The sequence below is a fragment of the Delphinus delphis genome, chromosome 7, assembly GCF_949987515.2.
Source record: "Delphinus delphis chromosome 7, mDelDel1.2, whole genome shotgun sequence".
NCBI classification, from domain to species: domain Eukaryota; kingdom Metazoa; phylum Chordata; class Mammalia; order Artiodactyla; family Delphinidae; genus Delphinus; species Delphinus delphis.
In genome coordinates, this window is record NC_082689.1 from 61,175,767 (window position 1) to 61,193,956 (window position 18,190).

Sequence of the window (18,190 nt, forward strand, 5' to 3'; positions counted from 1 at the left end):
TGCCGGCAGGTTCCGCCCGCGGAAGTCTTCTCTGCCGGCGCAGCCCGCGCTCCGCCCGCTCTCCGACCCCGGCCCCAGCGGGCGCCCCCTCGACACCTCTGCCGCCGCGCTCCTTCTCTCTGCCTCTTCTCCGGCGCGCCCGCCGGCTCCCTCACTTCTCCCCCTTTTCCTCCTCCCCGTCCCCTCTCCTCCCCTCACCTCTACCCTCCCCACCTTCCCCCTTCTCGGTTTCCTCCCCCATCCCCTTGAATCTCCCCTCCCTGCCCTCGCTCTCTCGCTCGCCCTCAGCGCGGCCCCCGCCATGACGGAGGCGGGTGCCGGTGCCGTTGCCGTTGCCGCCGCTGCCGTCGCAGGGGGGGAGTCGGGTTCCCAGAAAGTAGCTTGATGAGTGTCCAAAGTAGCAGTGGAAGTTTGGAGGGGCCGCCATCTTGGTCCCAGCTCTCCACGTCTCCAACCCCGGGCTCGGCGACGGCGGCCAGGTCCCTGCTGAATCACACGCCGCCATCCGGGAGGCCCAGGGAAGGTAAGCGCCGTCGCGCCCGCGCCCGCTCGCGGGCCTCCCCTCCTGCGCCGCGGTCCCAGCGCCCCCGCGTCTCCTTCCTCCGACCCCGGGGTGGGGGAGGGGGCGAGGTGGACTCGAGGCCTCCCGGCTCCAGGGAGGTAGTGCTCCGTGTGTGGGTGGTGGTTCGCGGGTGGCTGAGAAGACCGACGAGGGGGTGCGCGCTGGAGGGGCCGGAGCGAGGCGCGGCGCACAGACTCGCCTGGGCTTCTTAAGAGCCAGTCCTGCTGGGATGGGAAGCCTGACCCCGGACGCGAGCCCCTTTCTGCTCCATTTGCTAGTACACTCAGTACTCTTAACCTCCTGGCCTCGGGTCTCTGGTGGATTTTCCCTCTTGGTGAAGCATTCATCCTCGAGCCCCCTCCCCTTCCCTCGCGCACTCCTCCCCTAGAGGCGGTCCCCGCTCTGCGAGCTTTGCTGCCCAGGACCTGGAGGATGCCTCTCGTTTGCAGGGTCTCTGCCCTTTGGGGGGAGCCTCTGAAATTATCAAAGCCGACTTTGATCCCTTGCCTGGCCTCCTAGAGCAGTTTAAACGACAGACTGATTCGTGGGCAGGCTTTTAAAACCATCCCTCCAGATGGTTGCAACTTTGCTTCGCCATCATCATCTGCGTGTTTGTGCGTTCTCTCTCTACTGCAAGTAGGCTACGGTTCTTTGACAGGGTCGTGGGTTTTGTGGGAAATATCTGCGTAAAGGTTACTGCAAACACGCACCAGATCGGTTACAATTGTTTTCTAAGTTTTCTGGCTTCTTGCATGCAAGTGTGCTGCCACCAGATGTAGCAGTTACACAGCTAGTAAGACATCGGAGTGCTTTTGACTAAAATTTCAACTTGCTGTATTTAACTTTAAGTATACGACATAAAATGAAATTTGGGAGAATTGTGGGGGAAGAATAAATGTGCGTAGAATCACGTTTAACGCTCTTTTGTCTGGAAAACGTTTAGCGGTATTCATCAGCAATTGGTAAATGGGTTGTTCACCGCCGGTTGTGTCACACAGGGAGATTGTAGCCACATTTTCAGAAAAAACGACTGGAAGTCCAGTAGTCTAGTGAATCCTTTAAAGATACCAGGAGCTTTGATTTATGCAGGAGTCGGTGGGATTAATTTATCTTGAAAATATCTGTCAATATTTACGACTCAGAGCCTTGACATTTGTTAATCAAGTGGTTTGTGCCCTGAATCCAGTGGTTCAGGCACAGCATTCTTTGTCATTTTGTTCCTGTGAGCATGTGTGAAAGTGACAATAGGCTCAAAGATTGGTATGAATTTGCTCTGGAAAATTCAGGGGAAGGTTTGATTTATGGCATCCATTAAGCATGCTGAATACATTGACATGACATTTCTCCTTTCCATCTCACCCCCAACCCTGAGTTCTGATTATTAGAAGATAAAAGTTTATTTATTGACTCACTCAAATTTAGTACACCTGGAGATTTTTCTTTTTGCATTTGAAAATTTGTAAATGAATGTTTTAAAATCTATTTTGTAAACAGCAGTTGGTGCTTTTAGCATGCTTTTACTTTTGTCTGTACTTTCATTAAGATGCTTAATGATAGTGTTAGGAATGATATGTAATGAGTGATAGTAAATGATGGTCTTGGGAAAGACTCTTTTAAGGCTATATCTTTTTTTCATTCATTTCTTAAATATTTGCTGAGCCATTTCTGTGAGCTAAGCACTGTGCTAGATACTGAGGGCATATAGTGTCGAATTGCTCATCTGTAACATCTGTAATTAATAATTTGGGGGCTGAAAAATCTAGATTGTGAGTTTCTGAGGTTACTGCAACTCTAGTTAAAAAATTTTCATACTATTCTGCAATTTTCCTGATGTTTTAAATTTTTCAGGGGTTGGAATAATTTAGCTTGACCCTCCAAATAACCAGAAATTTTGTCCAGCAGTTTGGATTTTTATGTAACCTGAATAGTGTGTCTCTATTTACTAATGAAATAACAGGACATGCTTTTGTGGAAGTTATACTTCACACCCAAGTACCTGTATGGTGACAGTGGTACATTGCTTTTTTTGACCAACCAGGAAGTAAGTTAAAACTGTTAATTCTCTCTAGGATTATATATATTCATCTTGAAGCTATAGTTTCAGATTTCACAAACGCTAATAGGAATTGCATATATGAAGCCCTAGGTATCAAGATGGAAACATTTTCTTTTGAGTGTGATCCCAGTTTTTATTTTAACAAGTGCTTTGCATCTTTTCCAAGTAACATTAGTATGTTGTGTAAAGTGATGTAAATTGAGAGCTTTGATTGCTGGTGACTGATAGATAGTAAGAACCATTACTATTAATGGAACTTGAGTGTGTGTATCAAGGAGAGAATAAACTTTGTTTGTTTGTTTGTTTCTTTTTTTTTTTTTTTTTTTTGCGGTACTCGGGCCTCTCACTGCTGAGGCCTCTCCTGTCGCGGAGCACAGGCTCCGGACGCGCAGGCTCAGCAGCTATGGCTCACGGGCCCAGCCGCTCCGCGGCATGTGGGATCCTCCCGGACCGGGGCACGAACCCGTGTCCCCTGCATCGGCAGGTGGACCCTCAACCACTGCGCCATCAGGGAAGCCCTAAACTTTGTTTCTTGAAAAGTGGAGCAAATTTAATATATAATAGAAAATTTTAAACTTAAAAGAGATACACACATGTGTATATGTACATATATAAAGTTACATATGTGAAGAACTCCTTTTAAGCAAACTTTACTTTGAAAATGGGCTATTTTCAAAGTTGTTCCATAAGTATCTATAAGCCTAACTCATAAGAATTAGGAATTTATATGATATAGTATAGACTTCTTTCTTCCCTTGGAGTGCCAAACCTTTTCCTTTATCAATCTTAAAATTCTCTGAGAGGTGCTCAGCAGTGTAGCTCTAGATTGCACATTGGGTCTTTTAAACCTGTGGCCAAATTCTCTATCCCACTTTATCTTCTAATCTGTGAATAAGGATGTGGGAAGTTAAGAAATTAAATTTTCAAATAAGGTCAGGTTTGTTTCCGAGGAACCTGGTGTGTGTACTGGCTAGATGAGCAGGTGGTTTTTTTGCATATCAATACATAGGTACTTTTGAATGGGTTACTGCTAAGAGTCAAATAAATGGTTATACAAAAGACTTGGCTTTTCTGTTTCATCTTGCCAGATATGAATAATTTGCTTTACTTTTATATAAATAATGAAAGTAGTTTGGTCAAAAAGATAATATTGCAGTTTAAATAAACTTGCTCTCTGTTTCCATATTTACAGACTGCATCCTTTAGACAAAAGAGTTAAAGTATTTGACTCCAGATGATTGAGTAATACCTGTAGGGAGATGTTAACAGTTAAGTGTACCAGATGGCCCTTTAATTTCTTGAAGTCACCTGCTGGAGCAAGACAGGGTTGTATGTTTAAGGATTCTAGCTCATGAATATATAGATATGTGGTAGGTGCCTCCCTTACAGAGGCATATGTACATATTAGAGGAGAGAGGGAAATCCAAGATAGTTAGAAGTCTGTGAATCTGCCCCTGAGAAATAGGCTGTGCTTTAGCCTTTTTGGTCTCAGGACCCCTTTACTCCCTTAAAAATTATTGAGGAAGAGATTTTATTTATGTGGGTTATGTCTATTGATATTTACTGTATTTGAAATGAAATAACTTCAAAAATGTTTATCTAACAATAACAATCTGATTACATGTTAACAAATTTTAAAATGAAAATAGTCTAAAACAACAACTTTAGTGAGGGGACTTCCCTGGTAGCACAGTGGTTAAGAATCCGCCTGCCAATTCAGGGTACACCGGTTTGATCCCTGATCCGGGAAGATCCCACATACTGCAGAGCAACTAAGCCCATGCGCCACAACTACTGAGCCTGCACTCAATGAGAGCCTGCATTGAACCTGCACTCAATGATAAGCCCACGCACCGCAACTAGAGAAAGCCCGCGCACAGCAACGAAGACCCAATGCAGCCAAAAATTAAAACAAAAACACGCTTCAGTGAGGCTGGTGGCATTGTTTTATATTTTTACAAATCACTTTAATTTCTGGCTTACTAGAAGACAGCTGGATTTTCTTCTTTCAGTCTGTTGAGATATATTTTGATTGAGGCATGTGAAGAGAATCCAACTTCACATAGATATGTAGTTGCAAAAGAATTAATTTTTTTTTTTGCGGTACACTGGCCTCTCACTGTTGTGGCCTCTCCCGTTGCGGAGCACAGGCTCCGGACGCGCAGGCTCAGCGGCCATGACTCACGGGCCCAGCCGCTCCACGGCATGTGGGATCTTCCCGGACCGGGGCACGAAGCCGTGTCCCGTGCATCGGCAGGTGGACCCTCAACCACTGCGCCACCAGGGAAGCCCAAAAGAATTGTTTTAATAGTCTTTTTGGAAGTTATTCTTTGATATTACACCAAAATTCGACAAGTGGCAGTTTTTTTAAAGGTACTTGTGATGTGGAAGTACATTTTATCCCGGAAGTGTCTTCAGGACCCACAAGAAATCTGTGGACCATACATTTAGACTAAAGAAGACACTAAAGGGTGGGAAAAAGTATAGCTGTTTTCAGGCATTTCAATCACATAAATTGAAGAGAGAATGTGTTCATTATGCTGTTATAGAAGATGGACCAGCAGGTGAAAGTTAGGAAGGCGCAGAATGAATTCAGCATCATTTATTGAGAAGAATGTAAAAACTGTATAACTACTAGACTTGGCCAGCAATGAAAGAACTGCTTTAAAGAATTTAAAGCAAACTACGGAGACTTTTTTGGGGGAGGTAGAGATAAATTCTGTAGATTCTTATTTCGTGTGCTATTAGATTAAGTGACTTAAGGTCCCATCCAGTTAGAAATTGCAAACATTCTGTGATTCTTTGAAAATTCGTAAATATAGTTAAACTGTACTTACATATCCATGAATGTTTTTGAATATTCTCTTAAGTCAGTAGCATGAAACTATCATTGACTTTATTAGTCTTTTGCATTTTTATTGTGCTTTTCCTCTGAGGATTTTTCTGTATTTTCTGGAATCAACACTGTCAGTCTTGAAATCCTGATGAATTCCCTGTGAAATATAATAAACTTTGAAGACATTTTAGGGAATCAGATGCTGCTTACGATACAGTTTAGTAGAGTTGTCATATACTTGGGCACAGAATTTTAGAATGCTGTGGGGGGCTGATTTTCAGTTCAGAAAGAGAAACTGTCAGCAGTCTGTATAGTCTTTCATTTGTAATTGTGTATGTGATTTCAGAAGTAATGTGTTTAATCTAATGGTTTTAAAGCTAGAGAGTCTGAAAAAAGGATGCATGAAGGCAAAGCGTTTAAATTGATCTCTCTTGAATTTAAAAATGCATATTAAATAAAACCAGAACATAAAGTGAAGAATTTAAATTCTCATCTTATTGAGAGAATTATGCATGTAATAGCTATCATTACCTATAGCAATTCATATTTTAATTTAATATGGAACATAATTTCTTCTGTGAAATGTATTGAAAGGTTAGATTTTAGGTGCTGGGAAGTCAAGGTTAAACTCCTGTAACTTTCTTGGGGTCAACTTAAGTGTAGTAAGTGACATAGCTTGAGACTTCATGTATTTCTTGCGTTTAGACTTAAAGCTCATTTTCTATAGAAGAGCCATAGGATTAAGTCATTTAGTTTAATAAACTCCTTCATGCTCTTTAATAATTTCCAGAAATCTTAGAATAATTTAGAGGAATGGTGAAGTAGGAGAAGTAGTATGGTAGAGAAGAGGAAGTGCATTGATAATTGGAATCCAAGTGTAGTCCCAATTTTGCCATTAACTAGCTGGGTGACTTTGGGCAAGTTGCCTATCTCTCTGCTTCAGTTTCATAAAATGAGAATTACAGAGCTGAAAGGGACCTTGGAAGCAAATGAATCCAAACCTCTCATTTTACAGATGGGGAAACTTAGATAATTTGCCCAGGCTTTTACTGTAGGAGAGGTGGGACCAAGATTCAGTTTTCTGACTTTCAGCTTAGTGCTTTCTCCATTATACTTTGTGGCTCCTTTTCATCTGTAAAATGAGGGAGTTGAATTCGAAGCCTTCAGAGTTCTCTAACAGCTCAAAAATATTATTTGTTTGACATAAGCACTAATTATAATTTACTGGAGGAAAGTTTGTAGCTTTTATTTATTGGTGAAAGAAATGTTTCTTGAAGAAGCAATGTGACCTTTTCAAGGTTATGTTATAATTTGTTAAGAGAAGATACTCATCTTCATTATTACCAAAAGATTTTTAAGTTTATTTATGAGCATGGTAAGCAGTAGTATGCAAGGTGATCTTGTCTTTTTAATGATCTATATTCTAAAATACTGTTATGAATATATTAAAAGCTGTGTAAATTACATAAATAATAATGTGGTGCCCTGAAGTGAAGTAACTAGGTGATTGTTCCTCAGAAATTATTTCTGGGTTGTTTCCCCCCGAGTTAGATTCCTCTGCTCCTTAGTGTCATATAGGATTGTCTATTTCATAGCACCTTTGTCATACTACCTTTTATTATAGTTTTATTTTTTTGTGTACTAGACAGAAAGGTCTTGAATTCAGAGACTATGTTTTGTTCATTTCCATATTCTCAGTGTGTAGTAGGATGTCCTCGAGCAGGGGTCCCCAAACCCCGGGAGACCGCTGCAGCTGTGGTCTGCAGCCTGTTAGGGACCTGTTAGGGACCGGGCTGCATAGCAGGAAGTGAGTGGCGTTGAGTGAGCAAAGCTTCATCTGCTGCTCCCCATCGCTTGCATTACCGCCTGAACCATTCCCCACCCCTGTCCGTGGAAAAATTGTCTTCCACAAAACCGGTCCCTGGTACCAAAAGGTTGGGGACTGCTGCTCTATAGAGGTGGCACCTAACGAAAAGTTTTGTTGAAGATCTGTTAAAGCTTTTTTTTTTTTTTTAAACAGAGTGATTATATACTTAATATGCACGTATTTCAGACCCAGGGAGATACTCATTTTAGTAATTCATAGGCAAGTTATATTTTAGAGAGTGATAATGGGTAACAATAATAGCTAAAGTTCATTGTTTGCACATGTTAATTCATTTAATTCTCGTAACTCTGTGAGGTATATACAATTATCATTCTCATTTTACAGATGAGGAACCAAAGCACAGAGAAGTAAAGAAACTTGCCCGGTATGACACAGAGTAGTAAATGTTAGGGCTGAGATTTGAATCAAGTCTGCATTTTAACCACTGGGATATATTGCCTAAGATATGGAAATTTAGTTTTGGGTAATTTCTTAGTTTTTCCTTAAGATATTTTAATTTACTAATCAGTCTTTTAGGCTCATTCAGTTTACTGGTAAACTTTGTCATTATTATTTTTTTGCATGAGTTTTGTATGTATGTGGAGATAAGATTAAAAAGAAGAAAAATCCAGAACCAATTTGTACAGATCTTACGTTTCATGGAAAATGTTAGAGGTATACTAATGAAAAATCTTACTTTCATATTTAATAATTAAATTGGGATGCCATTTATCTTAATATTTTGACCTCATACGCTCACCACAGCAATAACAAATAAACATTAGAATTTGAATGGAGAATTTTTGACTGTCCATATAGGAATAGTCCACTTATTGTGGAGGGTTTTAACCTGGTGCATGAGGCTCTGAACAAAATTGAGATGCTTTAGTGGCAGATGTTTGAGTTTTATTAGTATTCAATATGGCAGGGAAAGGAAGCTTGAAGCTTAATCTGATTCATCTTATAAGAAGTATTTTTTAAAACACTTAAAGCTTTAATTACCTTATTGCATACAAAACAGATCCCTTGGTAACATGTATTATTTAGTGTATCTAATGAGAGAAAGAATTTGAAAGGGTTGATAGGAATTCAAAGCATGATGTAGAAAGATGCAGATCTGAAATAGGTGGTAGGTTGTGAAACTTAAATCTTCTCAATGTGGCTTCGCTATTAGGTTTGAAATTTTGTGAATTTCACGAAGACAGGTTATACCTCTATTTAAGTTAAAATGCTTGTATGCTACAAAGATGCAGTGCAAAGCCAAATATGAGTGGTTTGGGGGGCTGACATAATATTTGTTCTCCTTCATTTATATGGATTATTAAAAGTTCGTTCTGCTCATAAATTTGTACCTTTCCCTGGAAACTAGTTTAGTTGGAGAAATGACTTCTAGGTTTAAATTAAACTTTAACCTGGTATTTGCTGGTATTGTGTTAAATGTCATACATTGTGATTTCAGAATTCCACACTTGACACTATGTATGTGCTTCTTGTCTGATGGTGAATATGGTGCCTCTGGAGAAGGTCAGGGGGATTTGCATGAGGCCAATCAGATTCATCCTGTCTTTCATGAGACCTGAGGCATGTTTCTTTTTTTTTTTGACAAATAGGGTATTTTTGCTTTTTTAAAAACATAGTTTTTCCTTTTTCTGTGCACAGATTTTAAAAAACATCAGTGAAGTTACATGGTTTAGTTAACTTTGTATATATATTTTTGCTTATCTCATTTATTTAAAAGATACATATACTTATTAATGATAGGACTTGTTCTAGGCACTTTGTAAATAGTAACTCATTCACTTCTAACAGTCATGAAGTAGGTACTATTGTATCCCTATTTTACAGATGAGGAAATTGAGCCACAGAGAGGTTAACTAACTAACCCAAGGACACATAGAGAATATGTAGCAGAGTCAGGATTCAGACTAGGCTCCTGAGTGCATGCTCTTAACTGTTATACTATTCTGTTAGCATTATTCCACTGAATTTTAACCACAGGGATACTGAATGGATGTACTCTAATTTAGTTAACCATTCTTCTTTTGGTAGTGTGTTAGTCATGATTCTTTTGCTTACCTGTGATAAAAACTTAACACAAGCTTTGGTAAGTTAAAAAAGGAATTTACTGGTTCACGTAACTGGGAATTGTATGTGTGGAGGAGGATGGAATGGCTTTGGAAACAGCTTAGATCCAACATCTCAAATAATGTCACTGAGCCTCTTTGACTCCATTTCTGGGTTCTTCTAGCCTCTTGCTTCTGGAGCCCAGTCACATACCTTTGGCTTAGCAACCACACTTGACAGACAAAACTTTTTCCTAATGTCCACATGTCACTTCTGGGTTGATGCTGATGTATTATGATTGTCAGTTCCTTAACCAGTCACTGGTACCTGGGAGATGTACAGCAAGGTAGCCACTATGGCTGTAGGTAGAGTGAGTTGAGGAATCCACAGAAAGCCATGATTGACGGACCGCTGAAGGTCACACAAATTAGGTGAATGGTAGTTTTCCTGAGGAATGGATCATGGTGAACAAAAACATCTTAACTACCATAGTTAGTTATTTAGGTTATTTCTTTTCTTTATACTTTTACTTTTTGGCTACAATAGATATTGATATAATATCTCTGAGTAAAAGCTCCCCCCACCCCCCGAAGAGGATTCCCAGTGATGGAATTATCAGGGCAAAAAGTATAAAACAATTAAAGGCTTTTGATAACTATTGCCAAATTATTATTTGAAGAATTGTGTTCCACTCATATAGCAGCAATGCATGAGATAGGCATGTATTTTTGAACCAGGCGGGGTTCACCTCATCCTAGGAATTACTGGGCTTAAATATTATTAACACAGTGCCTTGCAGTTAACCAAAGGGTTGCGATCTTCATACTGAACATGTATCTAATCCAGTTTATCAAATGCTTTATTATATTTTCTCCAGGCATTTCTCTCACTACTTAAAAATTTTTCATTTTATAGTTTTAAACAACAAACCCAAAAGGCTAATGAATGGCAGTCCTCGGCAAGCTCTTGGCCCCCTACTCCTCTTTCCTATCAGTGTCTCCTACTTCTCTGACCTAGTTGACAGCATTACACTTAGTTTTTTATACTTAGATATTGGTACCTTATGTTAGAAGCATTATTATGTAGAAGTAGTTACAAGCACATATTTGTTAGATTCCGGATATCAGTTTAGGTTTTGCCACTTACTGTAGTAAGTTACTTGACCTCTCCATGCATCTGTAGATTTTCTTTTTTTTTTTAAATGCTTTTTTTTTTTGGCCATGCGCCTTTCGGGATCTTGGTTCCCCGACCAGGAATCAAATCCGTGCCCCCTGCAGTGAAAGCGTGGAGTCTTAACCACTGTACTGCCAGTGAATTCCTAGGTTTTCTTGATTGTAGGATGAGATAAGAGATAGTAACTATTTCATAAGGTTGTGAGAATTAAATGAGAAATTTGTGGCGTGTTAACAAGTCAGTATGTGTTAACTGTTACTAGTATATTTAGATACAAGGATGCTTTAGAATTAAAAATTTTTTCTTCTTTGTTTCAATGTCAAGAATAGGGAACAAGTACCATCTGGATTAAGATCCTTATGACCAGAGTACACTTGACATACATAGATTGTCTCCCTGGCTTTTTGAAGAATTCTAGCAGGGTTGTGTATGACAGAGGCAGATTTCAAGTGATAATCATAATTGTTAGTCTCATTTCTTTTCACTATATAATATTGTGGTATTTATTATACATACAATTTTTCTTCCTTTGATTTATTTCTTTATTTTACATTTTAAGGATTTGCTTTACTGGGCAAAAGGGCATGAATTTTTTAATGTCATTTAATGTGTATTGTCACTATTGTTTTCCCTATGGGATAACCAGGATTTTAAAATCTGTTATTGCTTCTCAGAAGTGAATCAATTGTCAGAGCTTTAGAGTTTTATAGAAACCTTATTGGCATAGTTTGTTTATTCATTCAGCAAGTATTTTTGGACCTGGAGCATAGCACTGGGTAAACAAAGGTATGTAAGATATAGTCCTTGTCTCCTAGGAGCTTGGGCAGAGTCTAGTGAGGAAGACTACAATTCATAACATGTAATTTATACTTAAAAAAAAAACCACTTTGTGGGTCAGATAAAACAATTTGTGATGCCAATTTCAACTTCTCATATAAACAGAATTATTACGTAATGTGGTTGTAGCCTATCCTATATCAAGGTGTTCTATTCATTGGTCATTTGGTTGCTAGAAAAAAACTTTAGCAAAACAAATTTATTATTAGAAGGATATAGGGCTGAGTGTCTCTTAGAACCCATTTAGGTCTCAAGGGGACTGAACTAGAAACTGGAAATTCAGGAACCACAGTAGCACTATTCTCCTGTGGATCATAGAGCAACCCTCTCCAGTGCTGTGAAGGAAAGTTTTTTAAAAAGGAAAAGTGGGAAGGAAGGAAATTGTATTTCTGTCAATAGGTATGAACAGAATATTCCCTAGAGAAGGGAATTAGACAGTTTTCCTCCAGTTTAACTATTAAATGTTATCATTTGGTTTCAGTTGGTATGTCTTGATTGCTAGTGAGATTGAACTTAAACGTAATATTTATATCAAAAGCCCAGTCTTTAAAAAATTATTACTCTCTAAAGTTCAGGTACTCTAATTTTACTGTGATTCAGTTGATTTTATTTTTTAATGTTATATGGTGCTTTACCTTTCATTATTGTATCACAATATTAATATATACAGAAAATGCACACGATAAATAATGCTCAGTGAATTACTATAAGTCGATGTACGTAACGACCACTCAGTTAAGAAATAGAACATAGGCAGCATTTCAGAGCTCTCTTCCTGCATTCATCAGTCATTCACTACCTTCTCCCTTCCCTCCAAAGCAATCACTATTCTGACTTAATTATGCCTGTTTTGAATTTTATATAAACGGACTCATACAGTATATATATTTTTTCTAGCTGCTTTTGTTTCACGTATGTTTTAGAGTTTCATCCATGTTAATTCCTGTAACTGTTGTTCACTTTCATTGCTCTATATTACTTGTATGTGTATACCACAGTTTATTTATGCAATCTGTTGATAGATGTTTGGGTTGTTTCCACTTCTCTATTATGACTAATAATGCTGTATGAACATATTTATACCTGTCTCTTCATGTACTATTAATTTCTGTTGAGTATATACCTAACAGTAAATTTACTGGGTTATAGGCTATGTGTGTGTTTGCCTTTAGTAGATACTGCCAGTTTCCCAAAGTGGTTGTAACAATTTACATTCCCATGAACAGTATATGAGAGTTCCCATTGCTCTACACCCTCACCGACAGCTGGAATTGTTAAAATTATTTATTTTGATATTCTGGTGGATATCAGGTGTTATTTGTGGTTTTAATTGTCATTTCCCTGATGAGTTCAGAGGTTTACCATTTTTTCATAAGTTTATTGACTTTTGGATATATCTTGTGAAGTACCTGTTCAGATCGTTTGATCAGTTTTCCTTTGTGTTGTTTCTCTTTACAAAAATAAAAAATTAATTGAAGAAATTCTTTTTGTATTTTGGATAAGTACTTTTTTTTTTTTTATTAACACCCCTCCCCAGTTCTGTGGCCTGTTCCCCCACTCCGTTATGGTATTTAAGAAGTATCTCAATACATGAAAAATGTTTTCCTATGTTTTCTCTTTTTTAATATAGGCATTTACAACTGTAAATTTCTCTGTAAGCACTCAATTAATTCACCCTGTAAGTTCTTTTTCTTTTTTGTAAAATGTTACAGTATATGCTGATATATTACACAAGTTGTAAAACACACAATATAAAAATGTGCAGAGGTTAATAAATAAATAAATTTAACAATATTTACAAATCTTTTTTTTAAATTTTAAAATTTTATTATACAGCAGGTTCTTATTAGTCATCCATTTTATACACATCAGTGTATACATGTCAATCCCAATCTCCCAATTCATCACACCACCACCGCCACCCCCCACCGCTTCCCCCCCTTGGTGTCCATACGTTTATTCTCTACATCTGTGTCCCAATTTCTGCCCTGCAAACCAGTTCATCTGTACCATTTTTCTAGGTTCCACATATATGCGTTAATATACAATATTTGTTATTCTCTTTCTGACTTAATTCACTCTGTATGACAGTCTCTAGATTTCTTCCACATCTCTACAAATGACCCAGTTTTGTTCCTTTTTATGGCTGAGTAATATTCCATTGTATATATGTACCACATCTTCTTTATCCATTCATCTGTCGATGGGCATTTAGGTTGTTTCCATGACCTGGCTATTGTATATAGTGCTGCAGTGAACATTGGGGTGCATGTGTCTTTTTGAATTATGGTTTTCTCTGGGTATATGCCAAGTAGTGGGATTGCTGGGTCATACAGTAATTCTATTTTTAGTTTTTTAAGGAACCTCCATACTGTTCTCCATAGTGGCTGTATCAATTTTCACTCCCACCAACAGTGCAATAGGATTCCCTTTTCTCCACACCCTCTCCAGCATTTGTTGTTTGTAGATTTTCTGATGATGCCCATTCTAACTGGTGTGAGGTGATACCTCATTGTAGTTTTGATTTGCATTTCTCTAATAATTAGTGATGTTGAGCGGCTTTTCATGTGTTTCTTGGCCATCTGTATGTCTTCTTTGGAGAAATGTCTATTTAGGTCTTCTGCCCATTTTTGGATTGGGTTGTTTGTTTCTTTAATATTGAGCTGCATGAGCTGTTTATATATTTTGGAGATTAATCCTATGTCCATTGATTCATTTGCAAATATTTTCTCCCATTCTGAGGGTTGTCTTTTCGTCTTGTTTATGGTTTCCTTTGCTGTGCAAAAGCTTTTGAGTTTCATTAGGTAGCATTTGTTTATTTTTGTTTTTATTTCCATTACTCTAGGAGGTTGATCGAAAAAGATCTTGCTGTGATTTATGTCAAAGAGTGTTCTTCCTATGTTTTCCTCTAAGAATTTTATAGTGTCCAGGCTTACATTTAGGTCTCTAATCCATTTTGAGTTTATTTTTGTGTATGGTGTTAGGGAGTGTACTAATTTCATTCTTTTACATGTAGCTGTCCAGTTTTCCCAGCACCACTTATTGAAGAGACTATCTTTTCTCCATTGTATATCTTTGCCTCCTTTGTCATAGATTAGTTGACCATAGGTGCATGGGTTTATCTCTGGGCTTTCTATCTTGTTCCATTGATCTATATTTCTGTTTTTGTGCCTGTACCATATTGTCTTGATGACTGTAGCTTTGTAGTATAGTCTGAAGTCAGGGAGTCTGATTCCTCCAGCTCCATTTTTTTCCCTCAAGACTGCTTTGGCTATTCGGGGTCTTTTGTGTCTCCATACAGATTTTAAGATTTTTTGTTCTAGTTTTGTAAAAAATGCCATTGATAATTTGATAGGGATTGCATTGAATCTGTAGATTGCTTTGGGTAGTATAGTCATTTTCACAATATTGATTCTTCCAATCCAAGAACATGGTATATCTCTCCATCTGTTGATATCATCTTTAACTTCTTTCATCAGTGTCTTATAGTTTTCTGCATACAGGTCTTTTGTCTCCTTAGGTAGGTTTATTCCTAGGTATTTTATTCTTTTATGTTGCAGTGGTAAATGGGAGTGTTTCCCTAATTTCTCTTTCAGATTTTTCATCATTAGTATATAGGAATGCAAGAGATTTCTGTGCATTAGTTTTGTCTCTTGAAGCTTTACCAAATTCATTGATTAGTTCCAGTAGTTTTCTGGTGGCATCTTTAGGATTTTCTATGTATAGTATGTCATCTGCAAACAGTGACAGTTTTACTTCTTCTTTTCCGATTTGGATTCCTTTTGTTTCTTTTTCTTCTCTGATTGCCGTGACTAGGACTTCCAAAACTATGTTGAATAATAGTGGTGAGAGTGGACATCCTTGTCTTGTTCCTGATCTTAGAGGAAATCCTGATCTTAGAGGAAATTCAGTTTTTCACCATTGAGAATGATGTTTGCTGTGGGTTTGTCATATATGGCCTTTATTATGTTGAGGTAGGTTCTCTCTGTACCCACTTTCTGGAAAGTTTTTATCATAAATGGGTGTTGAATTTTGTTGAAAGCTTTTTCTGCATCTTTTAAGATGATCATATGCTTTTTATTTTTCAGTTCGTTAATGTGGTGTATCACATTGATTGATTTGCGTATATTGAAGAATTCTTGCATCCCTGGAATAAATCCCACTTGATCATGGTGTATGATCTTTTTAATATGTTGTTGGATTCTGTTTGCCAGTATTTTGTTGAGGATTTTTGCTTCTATATTCATCAGTGGTATTGGTCTGTAATTTTCTTTTTTGTAGTATGTTTGTCTGGTTTTGGGATCAGGGTGATGGTGGCCTCATAGAATGAGTTTGGGAGTGTTCCTTCCTCTGCAGTTTTTCGGAGGAGTTTGAGAAGGATGGGTGTTAGCTCTTCTCTAAATGTTTGATAGAATTCACCTACCTGTGAAGCCATCTGGTCGTGGACTTTTGTTTGTTGGAAGATTTTTTTTTTTTTCTGTACGCGGGCCTCTCACTGTTGTGGCCTCTCCCATTGCGGAGCACAGGCTCCAGACACGCAGGCTCAGTGGCCATGACTCACGGGCCCAGCCGCTCCGTGGCATGTGGGATCTTCCCGGACCGGGGCACGAACCCGCGTCCCCTGCATCGGCAGGCAGACTCTCAACTACTGCGCCACCAGGGAAGCCCTGTTGGAAGATTTTTAATCACAGTTTCAATTTCATTACTTGTGATTGGTCTGTTCATATTTTCTGTTCCTTCCTGGTTCTGTGTTGGAAAGTTATACCTTTCTAAGAATTTGTCCATTTCTTCCAGGTTGTCCATTTTATTGGCATAAAGTTGCTTGTAGTAGTCTCTTAGGATGCTTTGTATTTCTGCGGTGTCTGTTGTAACTTCTCCTTTTTCATTTCTAATTTTATTGATTTGAGTCCTCTCCCTCTTTTTCTTGATGAGTCTGGCTAATGGTTTATCGATTTTATCTTCTCAGAGAACCAGCTTTTAGGTTTATAGATCTTTGCTGTTTTCTTTGTTTCTATTTCATTTATTTCTGCTCTGATCTTTATGATTTCTTTCCTTCTGCTATCCTTGGGTTTTGTTTGTTCTTCTTTCTCTAGTTCCTTTAGCTGTAAGGTTAAATTTATTTATTTCAGATTTTTCTTGTTTCTTGAGGTAGCTTTTTATAGCTATAAACTTCCCTCTTAAAACTGCTTTTGCTGCATCCCGTAGGTTTTGGATCGTCGTGTTTTCATTGTGATGTGTTTCTAGGTATTTTTTGATTTCCTCTTTGATTTGTTCAGTGATCTCTTGGTTATTTAGTAACGTATTGTTTAGCCTCCATGTGTTTTACATTTTTTTCCCTGTAATTGATTTCTAATCTTAGCGTTGTGGTCAGAAAAGATGCTTGATATGATTTCAGTTTTCTTAAATTTACTGAGGCTTGATTTGTGACCTTGCCAAGATGTGATCTATCCTGGAGAATGTTCCATGAGTACTTGAGAAGAAAGTGTAATCTGCCGTTTTTGCATGGAATGTCCTATAAATATCAATTAAGTCTCTGTGGTCTCTTGTGTCATTTAAAGCTTGTGTTTCCTTATTAATTTTCATTTTGGATGATCTGTCCATTGGCATAAGTGAGGTGTTAAAGTCCCCCACTATTATTGTGTTACTGTCAATTTCCTCTTTTATAGCTGTTAGCAGTTGCCTTATGTATTGAGGTGCTCCTGTGTTGGATGCATATATATTTATAATTTTTATATCTTCTTCGTGGATTGATCCCTTGATCATTATGTAGTGTCCTTCCTTGTCTCTTCTAACATTCTTTATTTTAAAGTCTATTTGATATGAGTATTGCTATTCCATCTTTCTTTTGATTTCCATTTGCATGGAGTATCTTTTTCCATCCCCTCACTTTCAGTCTCTGTGTGTCCTTAGGTCTGAAGTGGGTCTCTTGTAGACAGCATATATATGGGTCTTGTTTTTATATCCATTCAGCAAGCCTGTGTCTTTTGGTTGGAGCATTTAATCCATTCACATTTAAGGTAATTATCGATCTGTATGTTCCTATGACCATTTTCTTTATTGTTTTCGGTTCGTTTTTGTAGGTCCTTTTCTTCTCTTGTGTTTCCCACTTAGAGAAGTTCCTTTAGCATTTGTTGTAGAGCTGGTTTGGTGGTGCTGAATTCTCTTAGGTTTTGCTTGTCTGTAAAGCTTTCTATTTCTCCGTCAAATCTGAACGAGATCCTTGCTGGGTAGAGTAATCTTGGTTGTAGTTTTTTCCCTTTCATCACTTTAAGTATATCATGCCACTCCCTTCTGGCTTGTAGAGTTTCTGCTAGAAATCAGCTGTTAACCTTATGGGTGTTCCCTTGTATGTTATTTGTTGTTTTTCCGTTGTTGCTTTCAGTAATTTTTCTTTAATTTTTGCCAATTTGATTACTTCGTGTCTCGGCGTGATTCTTCTTGGGTTTATCCTGTATGGGACTCGCTCCACTTCCTGGACTTGGGTGGCTATTTCCTTTCCTATGTTAGGGAAGTTTTCGAGTATAATCTCTTCATATATTTTCTTGGGTCCTTTCTTTCTCTCTTCTCCTTCTGGGACCCCTATAATGCGAATGTTGTTGCGTTTAATGTTGCCCCAGAGGTCTCTTAGGCTGTCTTCATTTCTTTTTATTCTTTTTTCTTCTGTTCCGCAGCAGTGAATTCCACCATTCTGTCTTCCAGGTCACTTATCCGTTTTTCTGCCTCAGTTATTCTGGTGTTGATTCCTTGTGTATTTTTCATTTCATTTATTGCATTTTTTCTCTCTTTGTTTGTTCT

General features: G+C 38.3%; 1 protein-coding gene across 1 annotated transcript in view; it reads left to right on the forward strand.

Annotated features, from left to right (window-relative positions):
* The first annotated feature begins 248 nt into the window (after positions 1 to 248).
* Positions 249 to 18,190, forward strand: part of TLK1 (tousled like kinase 1) — a 155,283-nt gene continuing 137,341 nt past the window's right edge. Inside the window, exon 1 of the mRNA XM_060016602.1 lies at positions 249 to 523. Within this exon, the coding sequence (XP_059872585.1) occupies positions 385 to 523 (139 nt within the window). The 5' untranslated portion in view covers positions 249 to 384. The remainder of the gene's footprint in view (positions 524 to 18,190) is intronic.